The sequence below is a fragment of the Dermacentor variabilis genome, chromosome 3 (genome assembly GCF_050947875.1).
Source record: "Dermacentor variabilis isolate Ectoservices chromosome 3, ASM5094787v1, whole genome shotgun sequence".
NCBI classification, from domain to species: domain Eukaryota; kingdom Metazoa; phylum Arthropoda; class Arachnida; order Ixodida; family Ixodidae; genus Dermacentor; species Dermacentor variabilis.
The window spans coordinates 121,382,949-121,398,242 of NC_134570.1; the positions used below are offsets into that span (position 1 = coordinate 121,382,949).

The 15,294-nt window shown below is 48.5% G+C and overlaps 3 protein-coding genes across 5 annotated transcripts in view; 2 read left to right on the forward strand and 1 right to left on the reverse strand.

Annotated features, from left to right (window-relative positions):
* Bre1 (E3 ubiquitin-protein ligase Bre1) overlaps window positions 1–3,257 on the reverse strand; it is a 39,353-nt gene extending 36,096 nt beyond the window's left edge. For both annotated transcript variants that reach the window (XM_075686251.1, XM_075686250.1), the window contains exons 1-2: window positions 3,130–3,257; window positions 385–552 (exon numbers count right to left, since the gene is read on the reverse strand). In XM_075686251.1, the coding sequence (XP_075542366.1) occupies window positions 385–495 (111 nt within the window). In that variant the 5' untranslated portion in view covers window positions 496–552; window positions 3,130–3,257. The remainder of the gene's footprint in view (window positions 1–384; window positions 553–3,129) is intronic.
* Window positions 3,258–3,285: 28 nt separating this feature from the next.
* LOC142576237 (intraflagellar transport protein 22 homolog) lies at window positions 3,286–4,731 on the forward strand. The gene is made up of 5 exons (XM_075686271.1): window positions 3,286–3,502; window positions 3,645–3,727; window positions 3,835–3,924; window positions 4,154–4,252; window positions 4,359–4,731. The coding sequence occupies exons 1-5, from the start codon at window positions 3,473–3,475 to the stop codon at window positions 4,633–4,635; spliced, it is 579 nt and encodes a 192-aa protein (XP_075542386.1). The 5' UTR covers window positions 3,286–3,472; the 3' UTR covers window positions 4,636–4,731.
* Window positions 4,732–4,814: 83 nt separating this feature from the next.
* The window catches only part of LOC142576229 (putative acyl-CoA dehydrogenase 6), a 34,237-nt gene continuing 23,757 nt past the window's right edge, over window positions 4,815–15,294 (forward strand). For both annotated transcript variants that reach the window (XM_075686258.1, XM_075686259.1), the window contains exon 1: window positions 4,815–5,143. In XM_075686258.1, the coding sequence (XP_075542373.1) occupies window positions 5,003–5,143 (141 nt within the window). In that variant the 5' untranslated portion in view covers window positions 4,815–5,002. The remainder of the gene's footprint in view (window positions 5,144–15,294) is intronic.

Sequence of the window (15,294 nt, forward strand, 5' to 3'; positions counted from 1 at the left end):
GCTAGCCCAATAGGAAGGAGGAGACCCACAGCTCAAGGTACAGGGAAGGTAGAACAATGGAGAGCTGGTGAGGGGCAGCAAAGTTTAGAGGACGGTGCTACTTTTTTTTCATTGAGAGACTTTATGGTAAACGAGGTTGGAGCACCGCTTGCAAGAATGGTGCAAGAAACTCTGCCCAAGTTCAGGAAAAGCACTTTTGTCTCACAGCCAGTGCTATGTGCTCTTTTTTGTGCCGGTCTTGGCAGGTAACACTACAATGTCTGCAGTTGCATGGAGAGACACACAAGGGCCCTTGTCACTTTCTGCTCACTGTCCCTTCATGTGCTGTCACTAGTACCAGGTGTGCTGCCCCTGGTACCGATCGTATTTAGAGGGTGTCCTCACCAGTGTAGAGACCTGTCCGATCCGGAAGGGTTCAAAGTGAACCTTCTTTGGCGGAGGGCCCGAGGAGGCACCGCCGGGAGATTCCTGCGGGGCTGGCCGCTTGGAAGCCATCTTGGCTGGCTTCCGGCAGCCGCCGCCTCCCGGGCTCACCTCAGATATGGTGGGAACCTGCAGCACAAAAGGGGAAGAAAGGCGTGCGGTCTTACTATACCAATACCTTGAATGCATGAAGGTGTTACAGAAGGGAGTGGTGAAAGTGACAAAAGGAGTACATTTCAAGAGCGGTTAGCACACACAATAATCTTAAACGGCAGATTCAAATGTAGAAGTATTGAGAATAATGACAGAGGTCAGCAAGCAATTCTATTCACTGGCTGCCTTCGGGGCGAATACTACCCGAAGCATTGCATGCACCATTGCATTCGTTGTGTTTTTATCAACTTTAAATAGAAGTCCAATGAGGGCTAAATAGCCATTGCAGTACCCTGTTGTACATTCTGGGCCCTGCAAATCTTGTACACTAGGGAAGAGCCACACCTATTTCATTATGAAACTTCCAGCTAAATAAGTGATACTGAACGTGCTTCACCGTACTACAAGAACTTCCATCGCATACCCCGAGTACAGTTCCGGCTCTCTCGTTGACTAACCATAGAAAAACACTTGCCTGACCTCTTTATGCTCACGTATTTCACTTACACCAAAGCAATAAGGATGAATTATTGATGCATTAAGCAAGCAGATAAAGTTGCATGGAAATTCATCTGGACATGTCTGATTTCTTGTATTCTATTATATCTGCATTATTCTACAGCACCGTACTGCCACCTATAGTCCCATTTTATACTTAGCTGGCAATACTGGGAACTAGGCAAGTGGTGCAGTCACGAAACTCGCACACCACACGTTTTGCAGTGCTGCAGCCTTTGTCTGCGGCACTTTCAACAGAACAACTATACTTCACATATTAAAACTACAACTCAGGGACGTGAGCCTACATCCAATCACATATTATTGGTTCACCTGTGTGTTTCCAGTATGCGACCTGATACGCTTTGGTCACGCGTGCAGGCAATGTGTTGCGGCCGCTGGTCGCACAAACGTGTCACTCCGCTTGTTGGTGGTAAATAGGTTCACAGCTGCGACGCGTTCCACATAATAATTGTGCTGTACTCTGCGACATAAAAGTATGAGACACAATTTTACACCGAATCACATAATGAGTGCCTATGTCTAAGTTGAGCACTAGTTATCGGTTGCTAATGTGAGGAGCGAGAGAAGTCTCTTTAGCCTTCATAGTGTTGCCTGCTATGTATGAAATGGAGCATAGGATTCGCCCCCCCCCCCCTCTATTTATAGTGCTTTTGTTCTTCAGCTGATGCATGAACGTGCGTGAGGAACAGGGAATATGTCTTGCCAATTGCATGCCTTTGTTCCAAGCCTGTTGCTGAAAAGCAACGTCTTAACTCGATATATCTCCTACACCCTTATGTAAATGCCTCTTAATGCTGCATCGGCAGCCAGCCACAGATGCGTCGGTATAGACATTAAAGTGTGCAGCACAAAACTAGTTAGCATAGCTAGTCGCACACAGTGGCACTTGGTTTGCAGTATATGTCCTGTACAGCTGCTGCAAACTTAAGTCCCGCAAACAGTGCCACTACAACACTACCACTCGCTTCCCACTGCACTACCTTTCAAAGCTTAAAAGCGAATATTAAGCAATGCATGCCACTCAGAATTAGCTGCATGGTGCTTGCACTCCATGTCGCGCAATTTTCTCGCTATTTTAGTGCGCAGTGCAGGTGGAAGTAACCTGCGCTAATCAGTACTCAATTAGCATTCCTCAAGGCCACGATAACTCGTTGGTAACGTGCGTTACCAGCTTAGTGAAGCGCAATTTGTGACTGCTGCCGAATTTTGCGACATTTTAATGGCGTTGAGCTTTCTCTAGTACGCGATGCTGCAGCTCCTTAACTGTACTTGCAGACACCGCGTTATGATTTTGACCAGTCTTTACTAGTGACCTCGTTTTCAGCCTTTTGTCGTGTATTTCCTCTTCCTACTTCTAAGCGGTACGCCCTCGGTAGCCTAAACGCACGCCGAAATCCTGGGCGCCAGCTACGTTTCTATTACGTCCGCAACAATCGCCCTCTCAGCCGTCGAAACTATGAAGCGAAACCTCGCATATGCTTGACGCACGGCCGCGACGATGGGACAACCTTCAACCCTCGGACGGCAGAAGTAGGTGTCCAGGCCACTGGTCAAAGATGCCCAAACCGCGGTGACAGTTTTTCATCGTATTAAAAGTAATCATTTCACTAATATAAATGGAGTTCACAGCGAAGTAGACTACTGGAAGTCGGCTGGCCCTACCGCAAGCCCCGACAATACCAGCACCTGTCAAGGATGATCGCTCCCGATCAACAGACCTCGGAAAAAGTTTTCCTGTTTGGCCGCCTCGACTAGTCCGTTGCGCAGTTGCTAATCGACCTGTCTGACAGCTTTCCTGCCACCGCCTTCCCTAGCTCGACTGTTGTCAGGTAATATCCATTAGGGCTAAACCCGCTGTACACTTTCTCAGAGCCGCGACTGCTGGAAATCGCCAACACAGTACGCTAGAGCCAGACGACGTTGCTACGGAGGCGGAAAAATGCCGCAGTATCGCGCGCCTCGGACGATACGCGCTGCCTACTCGACACCTGTAGGTTGCTCGTCGATTTTTTTACCTTAAGCGTTAGTTACCTTTTGTGGCGTTTCTGAGGCGACTGCGGCAAGCCGATGAACTCTACATTACACGCAGTCGCAGCGCAGATACCATACACATCAAAAGAAAATTGGCGCGATGGTGACTCCCCTGGCGGTCGGAAACGCGGGCGACTACCTGATCCGGCAACTTTGGTTCCGAAACTCCGTGCATCGCCACTAGTTTCTGCTCCGTGCGACCGCGAATCTTGCGCGGAGGAAAGATTTCTCACCGCCAAAAGGATTTTCGCCGAATTCTGCTCGCGTTTTAAGGATAGCGAATTAGAGTTCCTGTAGAAACTGGCTGTATCGGCTGCGGGAACATTGCACTTCTCTAAAAATTATGAAAATAATAGTTATTGGACCCTGTCAGGTAAGCGCAGCCTTGTGTTGACTTGTGTTGCCCGTGGTAACATCGTTATTCCGCCGCTTCAATTCGCGGGGACGTCTATTTGTAGTATAAGTTAGCGATACTTCAACCATTTCATGCTCTTTTGTTTATTTATTTTTTCCAGTCTGGAAAGACGGCCATTTCTAACTACCTGGCTGAGGCGACTGAAAATTCCTCTGGGCAATACCAGCCTACAAAAGGCGTGCGGTAAATGTGTCCCCGTATACTTCAATAGAGCACTCGTTTAAAAGTCTTAAACCCTGTGAACAAGATTGGTTGTTCATAACTGACAGTTCTAAACATTTCTGTTTCAGAATCTTGGAATTTGAAAGCCCGCAAATTTTAGTGAAGGGCCGACAAACCACGACGCCTGTGGAACTTTGGGACTGCAGTGGCGACCAAAAGTAACTTTATAGCATTACTTTTCTAGTAGCTAGTTATGATAGAAGGCTGATCAACCAATGTAACATGAAAGGAACTGTAAATTACTTATTATAATGAAGAGTCCCACAAGCATTTCGGTAATGCAAAATGTTTCAGACACGTCTGCCTTTATATCGTGTCGAAAATATCAGCTAGGTTTAATCAATGTTTGCATTCATATGTGCAATTATTTATGCCGTGTTCTTACAGGTATGAAAACTGTTGGCCCGCGTTTGCTAAAGATACACAAGGCATTATAGTCGTCTATTCCTCGGACCAAAAGAATGTATCAACGGCGCTTGACATATGGTAAGCATTTTTCTGCAGGCGCACCTTGAAGCACGCCTGCGTTTTCGCGGGGCAAGTGCCAATTTTCTGAAGTTTTAAGTGCAGTATTGCAATTGCTGCCGTCCAGGTACAACAACTTCGTTCAATCTCAAGGCGTGAGGGACTCCCAATGCGTCGTGTTCTGTCATCGAAAGTCAAGCGACCGCCCTGCAGGAAATCCTTCCCAACTGTCACACTTGTTTGCCCGGATCACTTGGGTGTCGACGAACATAGACGACACCGAGGAGGGCGGTAAAGGCGGAGAGCAGACACGACACGAGTTCAACAAGTTTCTGGAACGCCTATCGAATGAGTTAAACGAAAGGCACGACCAGGAGGAGCTCAGCATCATTGGACAGGCTTGAACAATGCTTCGCCGAATTCCAGCTTCGATTGCTCTGCATATATATATAAATTGTTCTTGACGAAAAAACTCGCAAATAAACAATTTAAAAGATTGACGCATTTGCGCATCACCATAATCCTGCGTCAATGGCCGCGTTTATCAACGGTCACTACATCATCATCACCAAAAGCGTCAAACAAAGAAATCAATCCAAGACAAGCTAATCTCGGAGTTTTCGCAGTTTACGACTTGTCGGGCGGTGCGAGTACGGAAACTGTGTTGATAGTAGATACATAACGTTTTCCTCGTTGCAACGACGCACAACTTGACATCCTCCGTTGTCCAGTCCATTGCTCTCCGAGAAACCGGGCGCACACAGCTGCGCAATGCAAGCTTTGAGGGTATCGCGTCGCTTTCGACTACGCTTTGATCAAAGTCGCCCGCCTTGGGCGACTCGACAAGGAGTCCGAGGTTGTGCGACGTTCTTCACTGAACAACACGATGAGCTTCGACGGAGCGTTCGCAAGGTGAAAGACCTTTTTCTTTCCTTGTCACAGTGCTTTTCTTTTCAGTGCAGCCTGCTGACTGCATACCTAGGCGTCGTACCTTGTATCAGCGTCGTATCCGCGATAAAGAAACGATTCATATATCAGACGGTTACCTACTCGCAGATACTCGCACTGTACTCGATTACAACGAGCTGATATTTGTATGCAAGCCATCAGTACACGTCGTTGTGGTTACCTGCTGTTGCGTTAACTTACCTATAGCCAAATCATGAGAGTTGCTGGATTTCGCTATCCTGGACGCGAATGCTGCTGAATAATATGAAATGACGCAGCGAGACAAGCAGCGATGTGAAGAAGCGCCCTGCAGTAACTTTTGTGGGAAAATTGTCAAATGCCGCCGTTTAGAAATTGTCATCCAGTCGCTGTTTACGGCAACGGCACCTTGGTACTATATGTTTTATTGTATCAGCGCAGTAAACCCAGTTTTTTCATGCAGGAATGTCCTATACATTGCTTAGTGCTGCGTTTAGCATTGGTGCACGTATTCATTTGGGTACTTGTTTACTGCATATGATATTTCTTCCTTCACCACTTTTATTTGGTTGAGTTTTGAGGTAAGGCCCCCAAACTAACCGAAGTACTTTCCTTGTTTTAATGTAAGCCAATATGTTCTATCAAAATAGATATGGAACTCGAGCAAAGGTTGGCGTAGATTCCATGATTTAGCACTGACAGAAAATGTGGTAGTCTCAACCCAAAAAGAACAAGCGACTGCACTGCAACTAACACAAACCATGCACTGCTGTACGTAGTTACTGTAAATCAGAAGATTCAATTTTTCACATATGGCGGGAATGCTCCTGCATGCTAAGCTCTTACTGCATTCTGATGTGCAGTAAGCGCTGAGGAGTGGTTGTGTAAGATGTGTAACTAAGTTGCTCAGCTAAGTTACACATCTTACACAACCACTCCTCAGCTCCTTAGTCATTAAATAAACACTTCTTATGTAGAATGTTTGGGCTCTTCCTGCTTTCTTATTCAGCTTACAATTGAGGATACTTTTTGTTACTACTCGTCTTCCATCCCTCTCTCATTGTCTCCTTTGAAATGAGACTGGCTTATTAGGTTCAAATATGATATAGTTACATGGATGCAAGTTTTTGTAGACACAACCACATACCTAAAGTGGGAATAACCTTAGAACTGCATAAACCTGCTTTCCCATCCCTCTTTCCTGCTGTTTATGCTTTCCTTAAAAAAGATCACACAAGCTTGTACTTTCTTTTTTTAAAGTGAAGCTTTCTTTGCCTCTTCCTTCGACTTTCCCACTGCTGCTGCTGTCTGGCACACCCCATCCAAGGGTGGCTCAGAGTGTGTGTATACATTATAGGAGCGAGTCAGAAAGGAGAGGCGATGCAAGAAACTTGTTTGGACACCACTGCGTTGAATGTGCACAATGCCCTCTGGAGCTCCCTGGGCATTGCTATGTTAGCCTCTTGACAGCTGTTATTATCCATGACCCCCCTCAAAAGCATTGAAGAAACTGCAGTGCTTCCCTTCCTACTAACAAAAGAGTACAGAGGGAACCTAGATAGGTACTGTAGAGAGGAGGGAAGAGGCAGTTCCCACGTGAGGAGGGGGTGGAAGGTGGCCTGAGAAGGCAAGGAAACCCTACTATATACAATAGCATTTGTAGGGAACCTGGATAAGCTTAAGTTCAAGGTAAGGTACAGTACATTCCTGCTATTTCTGAAAAACAAACACCATACAAATATGTAATGCGGACAAATTATGCAGGGTTTGCAGAAGCAGAGCCGCATTCATTGAAGTGCACCGCAAGGTCCAGACAACACTACGGAAGCAGTCGACTGTCAAATCAACACTTCTATGTCTCCCGCGGTAGCTTTCCAGCTATGGCATTGCTCAAGGTCGTGGATCTGATCCCAACCGCAGCAGCCGCATTTCAACGACCGCAAAATAGAAAATGCACGTGCATCTAGATTTTGGGATACATTAAAAAACATCACGGTGTCAAAATTAATCTGGAGTCTGCCACTATGACATGCCTCATAATCCAATTCAAGCTTAATACTTCCGCCACGATGTGATGTGCCATGTGAGGCAATGAAAATGCTCCACCCTCTCGGAGGTCATGAAATGTGGCCCACAACAACACTTCAAGCAAACACCTCTCCCTTTGTGTTTTGTGTACTATGCAGACAAACAGCAGTGGTGCACACAAGGTAACATTTAACATCAACTCACCACTCCCGTGTTGGACAAAACATTGAAGAAATTAAACATTTGCCATCAGCATCACTGCTAATTATGGTCAATCAAAGCAACCAGCACAGAAAGCTTTGCTTACATTGATTCCCACAGTGTGTGGGATCTGCATAATTTTTTTTTTCTGCACTGTTTCTCTCTAGTGTCCTTATTTTATGATGCCAACTTCGACGCTCGTGAGGAGTTCCACTCAGTCGCCCGAAGTGAACGGACGTATCGTCGGCGTGCTCCACAACCACCGAGACTACGCGACCTTCACCGACCGCCCTTGCCCAGGCTGCTTTCGCCGGGAGTCATATCTGAAGTGGCTTTCTCGCCGTTTCCCATCGACCGCCTTTTCCTCCCGGGACTTTTTTGCCGCTCCCTGCGCCTCTACAGCTCTGAAGCAGTTCCAACGCGGCTGGCCCTGCCGGGGCCATAGTTGCCTTGGCGTGTTTTCTACAACATGAACCAAGAGCGCCAAGCGACCAGCTCTTCCGAGGCCCATGTTCTAAATGGGCGTGCAAAGGGCCTTCGGCCAATTCACCGCTCTGTTTTGATGGAGCATTTATCTACCGCAACATCATTTTCCAACGAGCAGAAGACGCAGTCGGTGACGGAGAACGCCGCCGCTCGTTCCTCGACAACAACAAAGACGCCCGAGGTGGATACCGCGGGAGTGGCCGCCGATCCCATCGTCACCAATTTTCCCTCCCAACAACGAGAGAGTAGACACTCCGACCAGGGAAAGGATGGAGAAAGATGCTACCCTGAACATTTACGACGACACAGGTGGCTGTTGGAAGACAGTCATACATAAGCAACGCATCCGTCAAATGCATGCTAAGGCGCCACACTCCGAGAACATCTTGGGCATTCCGGACGCCTCCCAGCCTACCATATGCAAGCGCAGTCGGAATCAGAACCTGCCTCAACTTCCTTTGCACAATGAAAAGATAATTCTGTGGCCTCACGGAGGACTTTGCCTCAATAAGTGGACGTGCCCAGAACTCGCCAGTGCTCTATGGAGTGCAGCCGGCTTGACCACTGACGATCGTCAGGACATCATATTCCAACTGCGACCTCAGCAGAACTTGGCAATCATCAGCACACCCCAGTCACACGTAGCCGACGCATTGTACAAAGTGAGGGAGCTGAACCTTGGTCAGCGGGTCGATCCCATCACAACATATTTTCCGGCCCCAGTCAACTCATACAAGGGAATTGTTTCTGGTCTTTTGCCCAGTACACCATCTTCCAAGCTAATGGATGAGCTTTTGGCTCCTGGAACTCGAATACTTCAAGCACGAATGATGGGTCAAACCAACGTTGCATTGGTAACATTTGAAGGACTTAAAGTGCCCCGCTACATGCATTTCTATGGTGCAGAACTCCTCTGCTACCCCCATCCACCTCGCCAACTGGTCTGCAATATATGTCACAAGCTCGGCCATTGGGCTGATTACTGTCCTACGCCGCACGTGGTCATTTGCGCGACGTGCGGGACTGACAACCCCACCCCGTCACATCCGTGCACCCCACACTGCAGATCCTGTGACGGGACCCACCCTACAGCGGATTCAAACTGCCCGCGGCGTGCTAGGCATACACTGAACAAAGCTTGGGTGCGGAAAGCTCTCGAGAAAGAGCAGCGTGAACTTCAACCCTCCAGCGACCCGACCACTACCACAGATACAGCGGACGCCCGAACGTCGTGCGCCCCAATGAAGGAGACCAGACAAGACCGGTCGGAGACCCATTCGAGATCCCGTCACAAGTTCCGGACCCGCTCCAAGTCTCGGTCCCGATCCCATGAGGCATCGGTGCGCCTCCCAGAGAGGTGCCCTCCTTCCCCATCTTCCCAACAACCCTACAAGAAGGCCTTGCAGACCAACGCCCCAGCCAAGGTGACTCTGGTCCCTTTAGGGGTGCAGCGGACCCCGGAGAAGAAAACAGCAATGGAGGCGCCTCAGGAGGTAGGTCGGGCGGAGGGTACCCCACAGCTCGCTCCGCCCCGTAAATCTCTCCCTACCCCTTCCCCTATTACCAATTCGTTATCAAATCCCGATCCTCTAATAGAAATAGCCCGCCTACGTCGTGACATGGAGGCGCGCTGTGAGCGCCTGCAAAAACAAATGGACGCGCTGGTGGCAGACATGAGCACTAGTATGCAGGCGGCTCTGGACAGGATAGAACACCAAATGGAGGCCCTTCAAATAGGGATTACGGAGCAAGTGAAATCATGTATAGAGTGCACTTTCGCATGCATGCAAGTTCCTGAGCTTAGTGGTAACAACGAAAGCGCGCTTTCCGACCAAGGCTCTCGGCCGCAACCTTCAAATGTGGGCACCCGGCACCCGCATTCCTATGCCCTACCACCTGCTTCCTCTCGCGATGATGATGGCGTCGCGTAACGCGGAGCAACTAGTGGTGTGGCAGTGGAATTGTAGGGGATTCCGCCGAAAACGAGGTTCCCTACAGCAGTATATCGCCACATCCACGAACCCTCCCGATGTCATCCTCTTACAGGAAGTCAATTGCACCCCTTCTTTATTCGGCTACAACACGCTCTCGGGTGTCTCTCTTCTTGTGGGAGCCTTAGTTTCAAAACATGTTACATGTCGCATGCATACCACTAACATTGACATTCCTCACCAAATATTAGAAATAATTACGCAAGGTAAACGCAGCAAGAGTCTGTTTATACTTAATGCATACAGTTCCCCCAGTTCGCGAACGCACTGTTTTCAGCACCTCCTAACAGAATTTGGTAGGTTTGGACGGGTTTGTGTGGTGGCCGGCCACTTTAACGCTCCGCATACTGCATGGGGTTACGTTAAATTGCAGGCTAAAGGGACCCGCCTATGGAATCCCATCTGTAACATGAGATACACACTGGTTACCGACCCAGAGCACCCCACTCGGATGGGCAGCAGCGTATCTCATGACACCTGCCCTGACCTTACCTTCATGCGCAATACTGGCCCATTCGTTGAGCACAGGCCTTTAGAGGAGCACCTTGGTAGTGACCACTACATTGTGGCGACCACCTTGTCATTACGGGGTGCGCGCAGGCCCGAGCGAAATGTGCGTATAACGGATCGGACGAAATTCAGGGAACGTTGCCAGGACCCACCTGAGCGCCAAGAGTACGAATGCTGGCTTGACTCTCTCGCACAAGATCTAGAGGCCACCACGAGCACACTGTGCACCACAACCGAGACACCAGACATAGACCCGCATTTACTTTATCTTTGGAATGCCCGCAGAGGGTTGACACGACGATGGAAACGACAACGCCTCAACCGCAAACTTAGGAAACGTATAGATCAAATTACACGGGAATCTCAGGAGTATGCAGAGATCCTTACGAGGAATAACTGGCGAGGATTTTGCGATCGCCTGTCAGGCACATTGAGCACAGCAAAAACGTGATCGATTGTTCGCTCACTCACAGACCCCACCACAACAAAGGGAAAAACATTTCAACAGCTGCACATCCTAATGCACGAGTACAGGGACGATGTCTCGACACCCCTCAGAGAGCTAGAGAAGCATTTCATACCCACAGGCCCGCCGCCGCAGTACCCTGACTATCCTTATGTAGGCGAGGCGAACGAATTGCTCGATGCAGACATCACATCTGACGAGGTGCGGGTTGTCCTACAAGACCTACGCCGCAACACGGCACCGGGAGCCGACCACATCCGATTCGCCACCCTTCGTAACCTCAGTGACACGGATATTAACCACCTCACCCATATCTTCAATGATTGCTGGCGCAAGGGCATGCTGCCCCAAGCATGGCAACACGCCGACATCACACTGATCCCCAAGCCGGGCAAGCCTGTTAAGGTTGAAAACTTACGACCCATCTCCCTAACATCCTGCATTGGTAAGCTCATGGAGCATGTACTCTTGCGGCGTCTGCAGCCCTTCCTCGAAGAAAAATCATTCTTTTCTAACTCACAATTCGGATATCGGGCTCATCTGTCCGTCAAAAATGTGCTTTTACAATTGCGGGAGGAAGTCATAGGACCTCCGTCGTCCGCCCAAATGAGAGCACTCATCGCCTTAGACCTAAAAGGGGCATTCGATAATGTTGAACATGACTTCATCCTTCGCAATGTTGCACATTCACACTGTGGAATTCGTATGTACAACTATATCCGCGCATTTCTTCGAGATCGCAAAGCCACCGTAGGAATGGGACCGCATCGATCCGGTACGATTCGCCTTGTAGGACGTGAGACACCCCAGGGCTCAATTCTTTCCACTATTCTATTCAATATCGTGCTCGCAGGGCTCCACCGGCTACTCGACCAGATCCCTGATGTCGCCCACGCTATTTATGCGGACAACATTACTATCTGGTCGACACGGGGTTCCGACGGAGCCATCCAGGACCGACTGCAGCAAGCAGCCGATACAGTTTCCGAGTACGCGAGAAAATGCGGCTTAAGATGTACTCCGGAAAAGTCGGAGCTCATAATCATTCGCCCCCGGAGCCGTTCCTCTACTCCCCCCTATCACTGTGCACGTGGATGGCACACCGATACCACAGGTTAATCATGCTCGTATCCTCGGCCTACACGTCCAAGCGGATGGCAGGTCAAACTACACTGTTTCCCTTCTATCCAGACAGGTTGAGCAAATTCTGGCCATGATCCGGAGGGTCTCCAACAGGCGCTCGGGCCTTCGAGAAGAGGACCTGCTGCACTTCGTGGAGGCATGCATGATCAGCCGCCTTACATACCACCTCCCATTTCAGCGGTTGACCCAAGCGCAACAACTTCGCATAGACGCAATGATTCGCAAAGCGACGAAGCTGGCCCATGGCCTCCCGAACTATACTTCCACACACCGTCTCCTTAACTTAGGGACACATAACACACTAGGTGAGCTGCTAGAGGCACATTGGGTCAGCCATCGCCAGCGCCTCCTACTCACTCCTACTGGCCGCCATCTTCTCACACGGCTCTGATACTCTGTCCCACCCCTTGAGTCTGAAACCCGTCCAACGATATTGTCGTCAGCGATATGCCAAGCACTAAGTATTCATCCATTGCCACGTAATATGCACCCCGAGCATGACAAAGGGCGGCGCAAAGCCCCCTTTGTCATGCTCCGTCATTGGCCGCATGCTTGCAAACATCCCGGAAACACATACTTTATACACGGACACATCACGCACTCAAGAGGGCTATACCTCGGTAGTTTTGGATGGCACCGAATCCCTGAGAGACTCTGCTGCAAAGCGCGGAACAAATGCGGCTGATGGAGAAATTCTCGGTGTTGCTCTTGCAATTCGATACGCCATCCGTGTTTCTGAGGATGTGTTTATATTGACGGACTCGCAACAGGTATGCCGGGCGTTCCTATCAGGACATGGCATCCCGAGAGCGGCGCACCAAATTCTCAAACAGCTGCCGCAAAATACACCAACCACACCTCCTCGCATCCACTTACTCTGGACCCCTGGTCATGCCTCGCTGCCGGGTAACGATTGCGCACATGTGGTTTCCCGAGAAATTTCCCTCCGGGCGACTCGGCGTGGTGAGGCGACTATTTCAGAGTGGGGGGATCCCTTGCTCCGTTACAAAGACATACTCCGTCATTATACACGCATTCGTCGCACCCACGCCGCACCACCGCCGTCCTTCTCGCGAGAGGAAGCAGTGGCATTACGGCAGTTACAAACCACAACTTTTCCAAATCTTGTCTCTCTCAATAAATTCTACCCACACTGTTATGCAGATCGTTGCCCTGGCTGTGGCAGCTCGCCCACAATCTTCCACGTCACGATTGAGTGCACTGCAAACCTCTTTCCTCCCTTGCCAACTCTTCTTTACCCCCTACGCAACAAAGAGCTGTGGGACGATGCCTTCCGCAACGGACCTCCCAAGGTCCTCCTAGCTGTGATACAACGGGCTCGAAAGATCGCCGGAATCATCTTAGGGACCCTGGACTGAGGGTTCCTCCCACACTGCTCTCGTCATTCAAATATTATTAATAAAGATGTTTTACTCTCTCTCTCTAGTGTCATATGTAGAGACTGGAACTTTAGGCACTAAAAAAGGCAGTTTTATTTGCCAACTCTTCTTTACCCCCTACGCAACAAAGAGCTGTGGGACGATGCCCTCCGCGACGGACCTCCCGAGGTCCTCCGAGCTGTGATACAACGGGCTCGAAAGATCGCCGGAATCATCTTAGGGACCCTGGACTGAGGGTTCCTCCCACACTGCTCTCGTCATTCAAATATTATTAATAAAGATGTTTTACTCTCTCTCTCTAGTGTCATATGTAGAGACTGGAACTTTAGGCACTAAAAAAGGCAGTTTTATATGCCTATAACAGGCTCTAAACCTGTCGTTTGGACCATATGTAGGCATCAAATACTGTCCTTTAGGCACGTATAGGCTCCATCAATAAGAACTTACACTGTGCATCTAAGGATAAATTATGATTTTCTAAAGAACACAGCCCACGAAACCCTTGTTTTCTGAAATTCACCTTATTTGTTCAATAAAACTGAATGAGGCTAGTTGCATAGGTTATGGCTTTTAACTGTAGGTTAGTGTGACTAGACGTCACGAGAAAAGTTGCAAAAGCAGTGACAAACAAGCGCCATCTCAAGATTTTTGGGTTTGTGTTGCACCTTTTTCTTTTATTAGGTATTAGTTTGTATGCAGAAGAGAAATGTTCAACATGCACTGAATTTAGGGGCACATATTCATGGAACTTTGGGACATTTGATTATCCAACGCCCTGTGGAATCCCTTTGACTGTTTACTGCTGTGTGCAAATTCACTGCAGTCATCTCTTTCACTCCCTTCTTTATATTCCCCTTTTCCCTTCCCCCAGTGTAGGGTAGCCAACAAGATTCTTTTCTGGTTAACTTCCTTCTTTCTTTTTGCACTCTAGCTCTGGAATTCCACTATTTTCGTCGATCAGAACCGTTGACAGTTCTTTCAGTACTGAAAACCGGAGATTTTTTCTCACAATAGACTGAAGTTTTGAATTATCTCTATCAGCAGCAGGTACATTTCATATGGTGGCGAACCTTTCCTGAGTGTCCAAAGTGAGTCCCTTATTCAGAGTCAGACTTGCACCCGAGTTTTCAAGTCTTTCCTTTGTGTACGCTGAAAACATGAAACGAGCGTACAGGTAGACCAAGTTAGTTACAAGTGTATCGTCACTTAGCGCAGTTTGGGCCATTCTCGCAACAGAGCCCTCGTCTGCTGCGAAGCAGTCAATAGCAGCCTTTACACCCAGAGGAGAGAGAGAGAGAGAGATATTTTGTTGTTAGGGAAAACAGAGAGGTCACCGTGAGTTGGTGCACACCAGTCTGTTACTCTGCACTGGGAAGAGGGAAGGGTAGTGAAAGTATTGGGATGGATGGTGATGAAGAGAAGGGAGGCGGTGAGTGCCTGTGTACTTGAGACGGCGACCCTGCTAGAGCCGCTCTACTAGTTTCGTGTTATGCAGGAACTTCAACAGCACTTTCAACGTCCACATTGCAGGTGCAGTATCAGGCCATGGGCTGAGAAAACAAGTGTTTGTGGTAATAATCGGCTGCCTTCAACCAAGTTCTCTAGTGGTTTATCACATTATAAGCAAAGTAAGACTAGGACAAAAATGTGAAAAAAAAAGGCATTCCTAGGCTCTGAAAAACAAATATAGGCACCAACATTGAAGTAAGGCATGTTAAAAGTGGTGTTAAAATGTTCTTGGACCCAAAGTTTGTGCTTATGTAGTTTATAGGCACGATGAGAACATAAGGGGAAAATAGGCATTCTGCCTAAAGTTCCAGTACCTTGTCATAACTGCAGCCTTGGTATGCTTTAACAAAGCTAAAAGGAAAATTTAGTTGCACCATATCTCATACAATTCATTCATACTCA

Excerpts from the sequence above, each read along its gene's own strand:
- LOC142576237 (XM_075686271.1), top strand. The coding sequence starts at position 3,473 with ATGAAAATAATAGTTATTGGACCCTGTCAG. Across the intron at positions 3,503-3,644 it reads TAGTTATTGGACCCTGTCAG|TCTGGAAAGACGGCCATTTC; the intron begins GTAAGCGCAGCC and ends TATTTTTTCCAG. Across the intron at positions 4,253-4,358 it reads TCAACGGCGCTTGACATATG|GTACAACAACTTCGTTCAAT; the intron begins GTAAGCATTTTT and ends GCTGCCGTCCAG.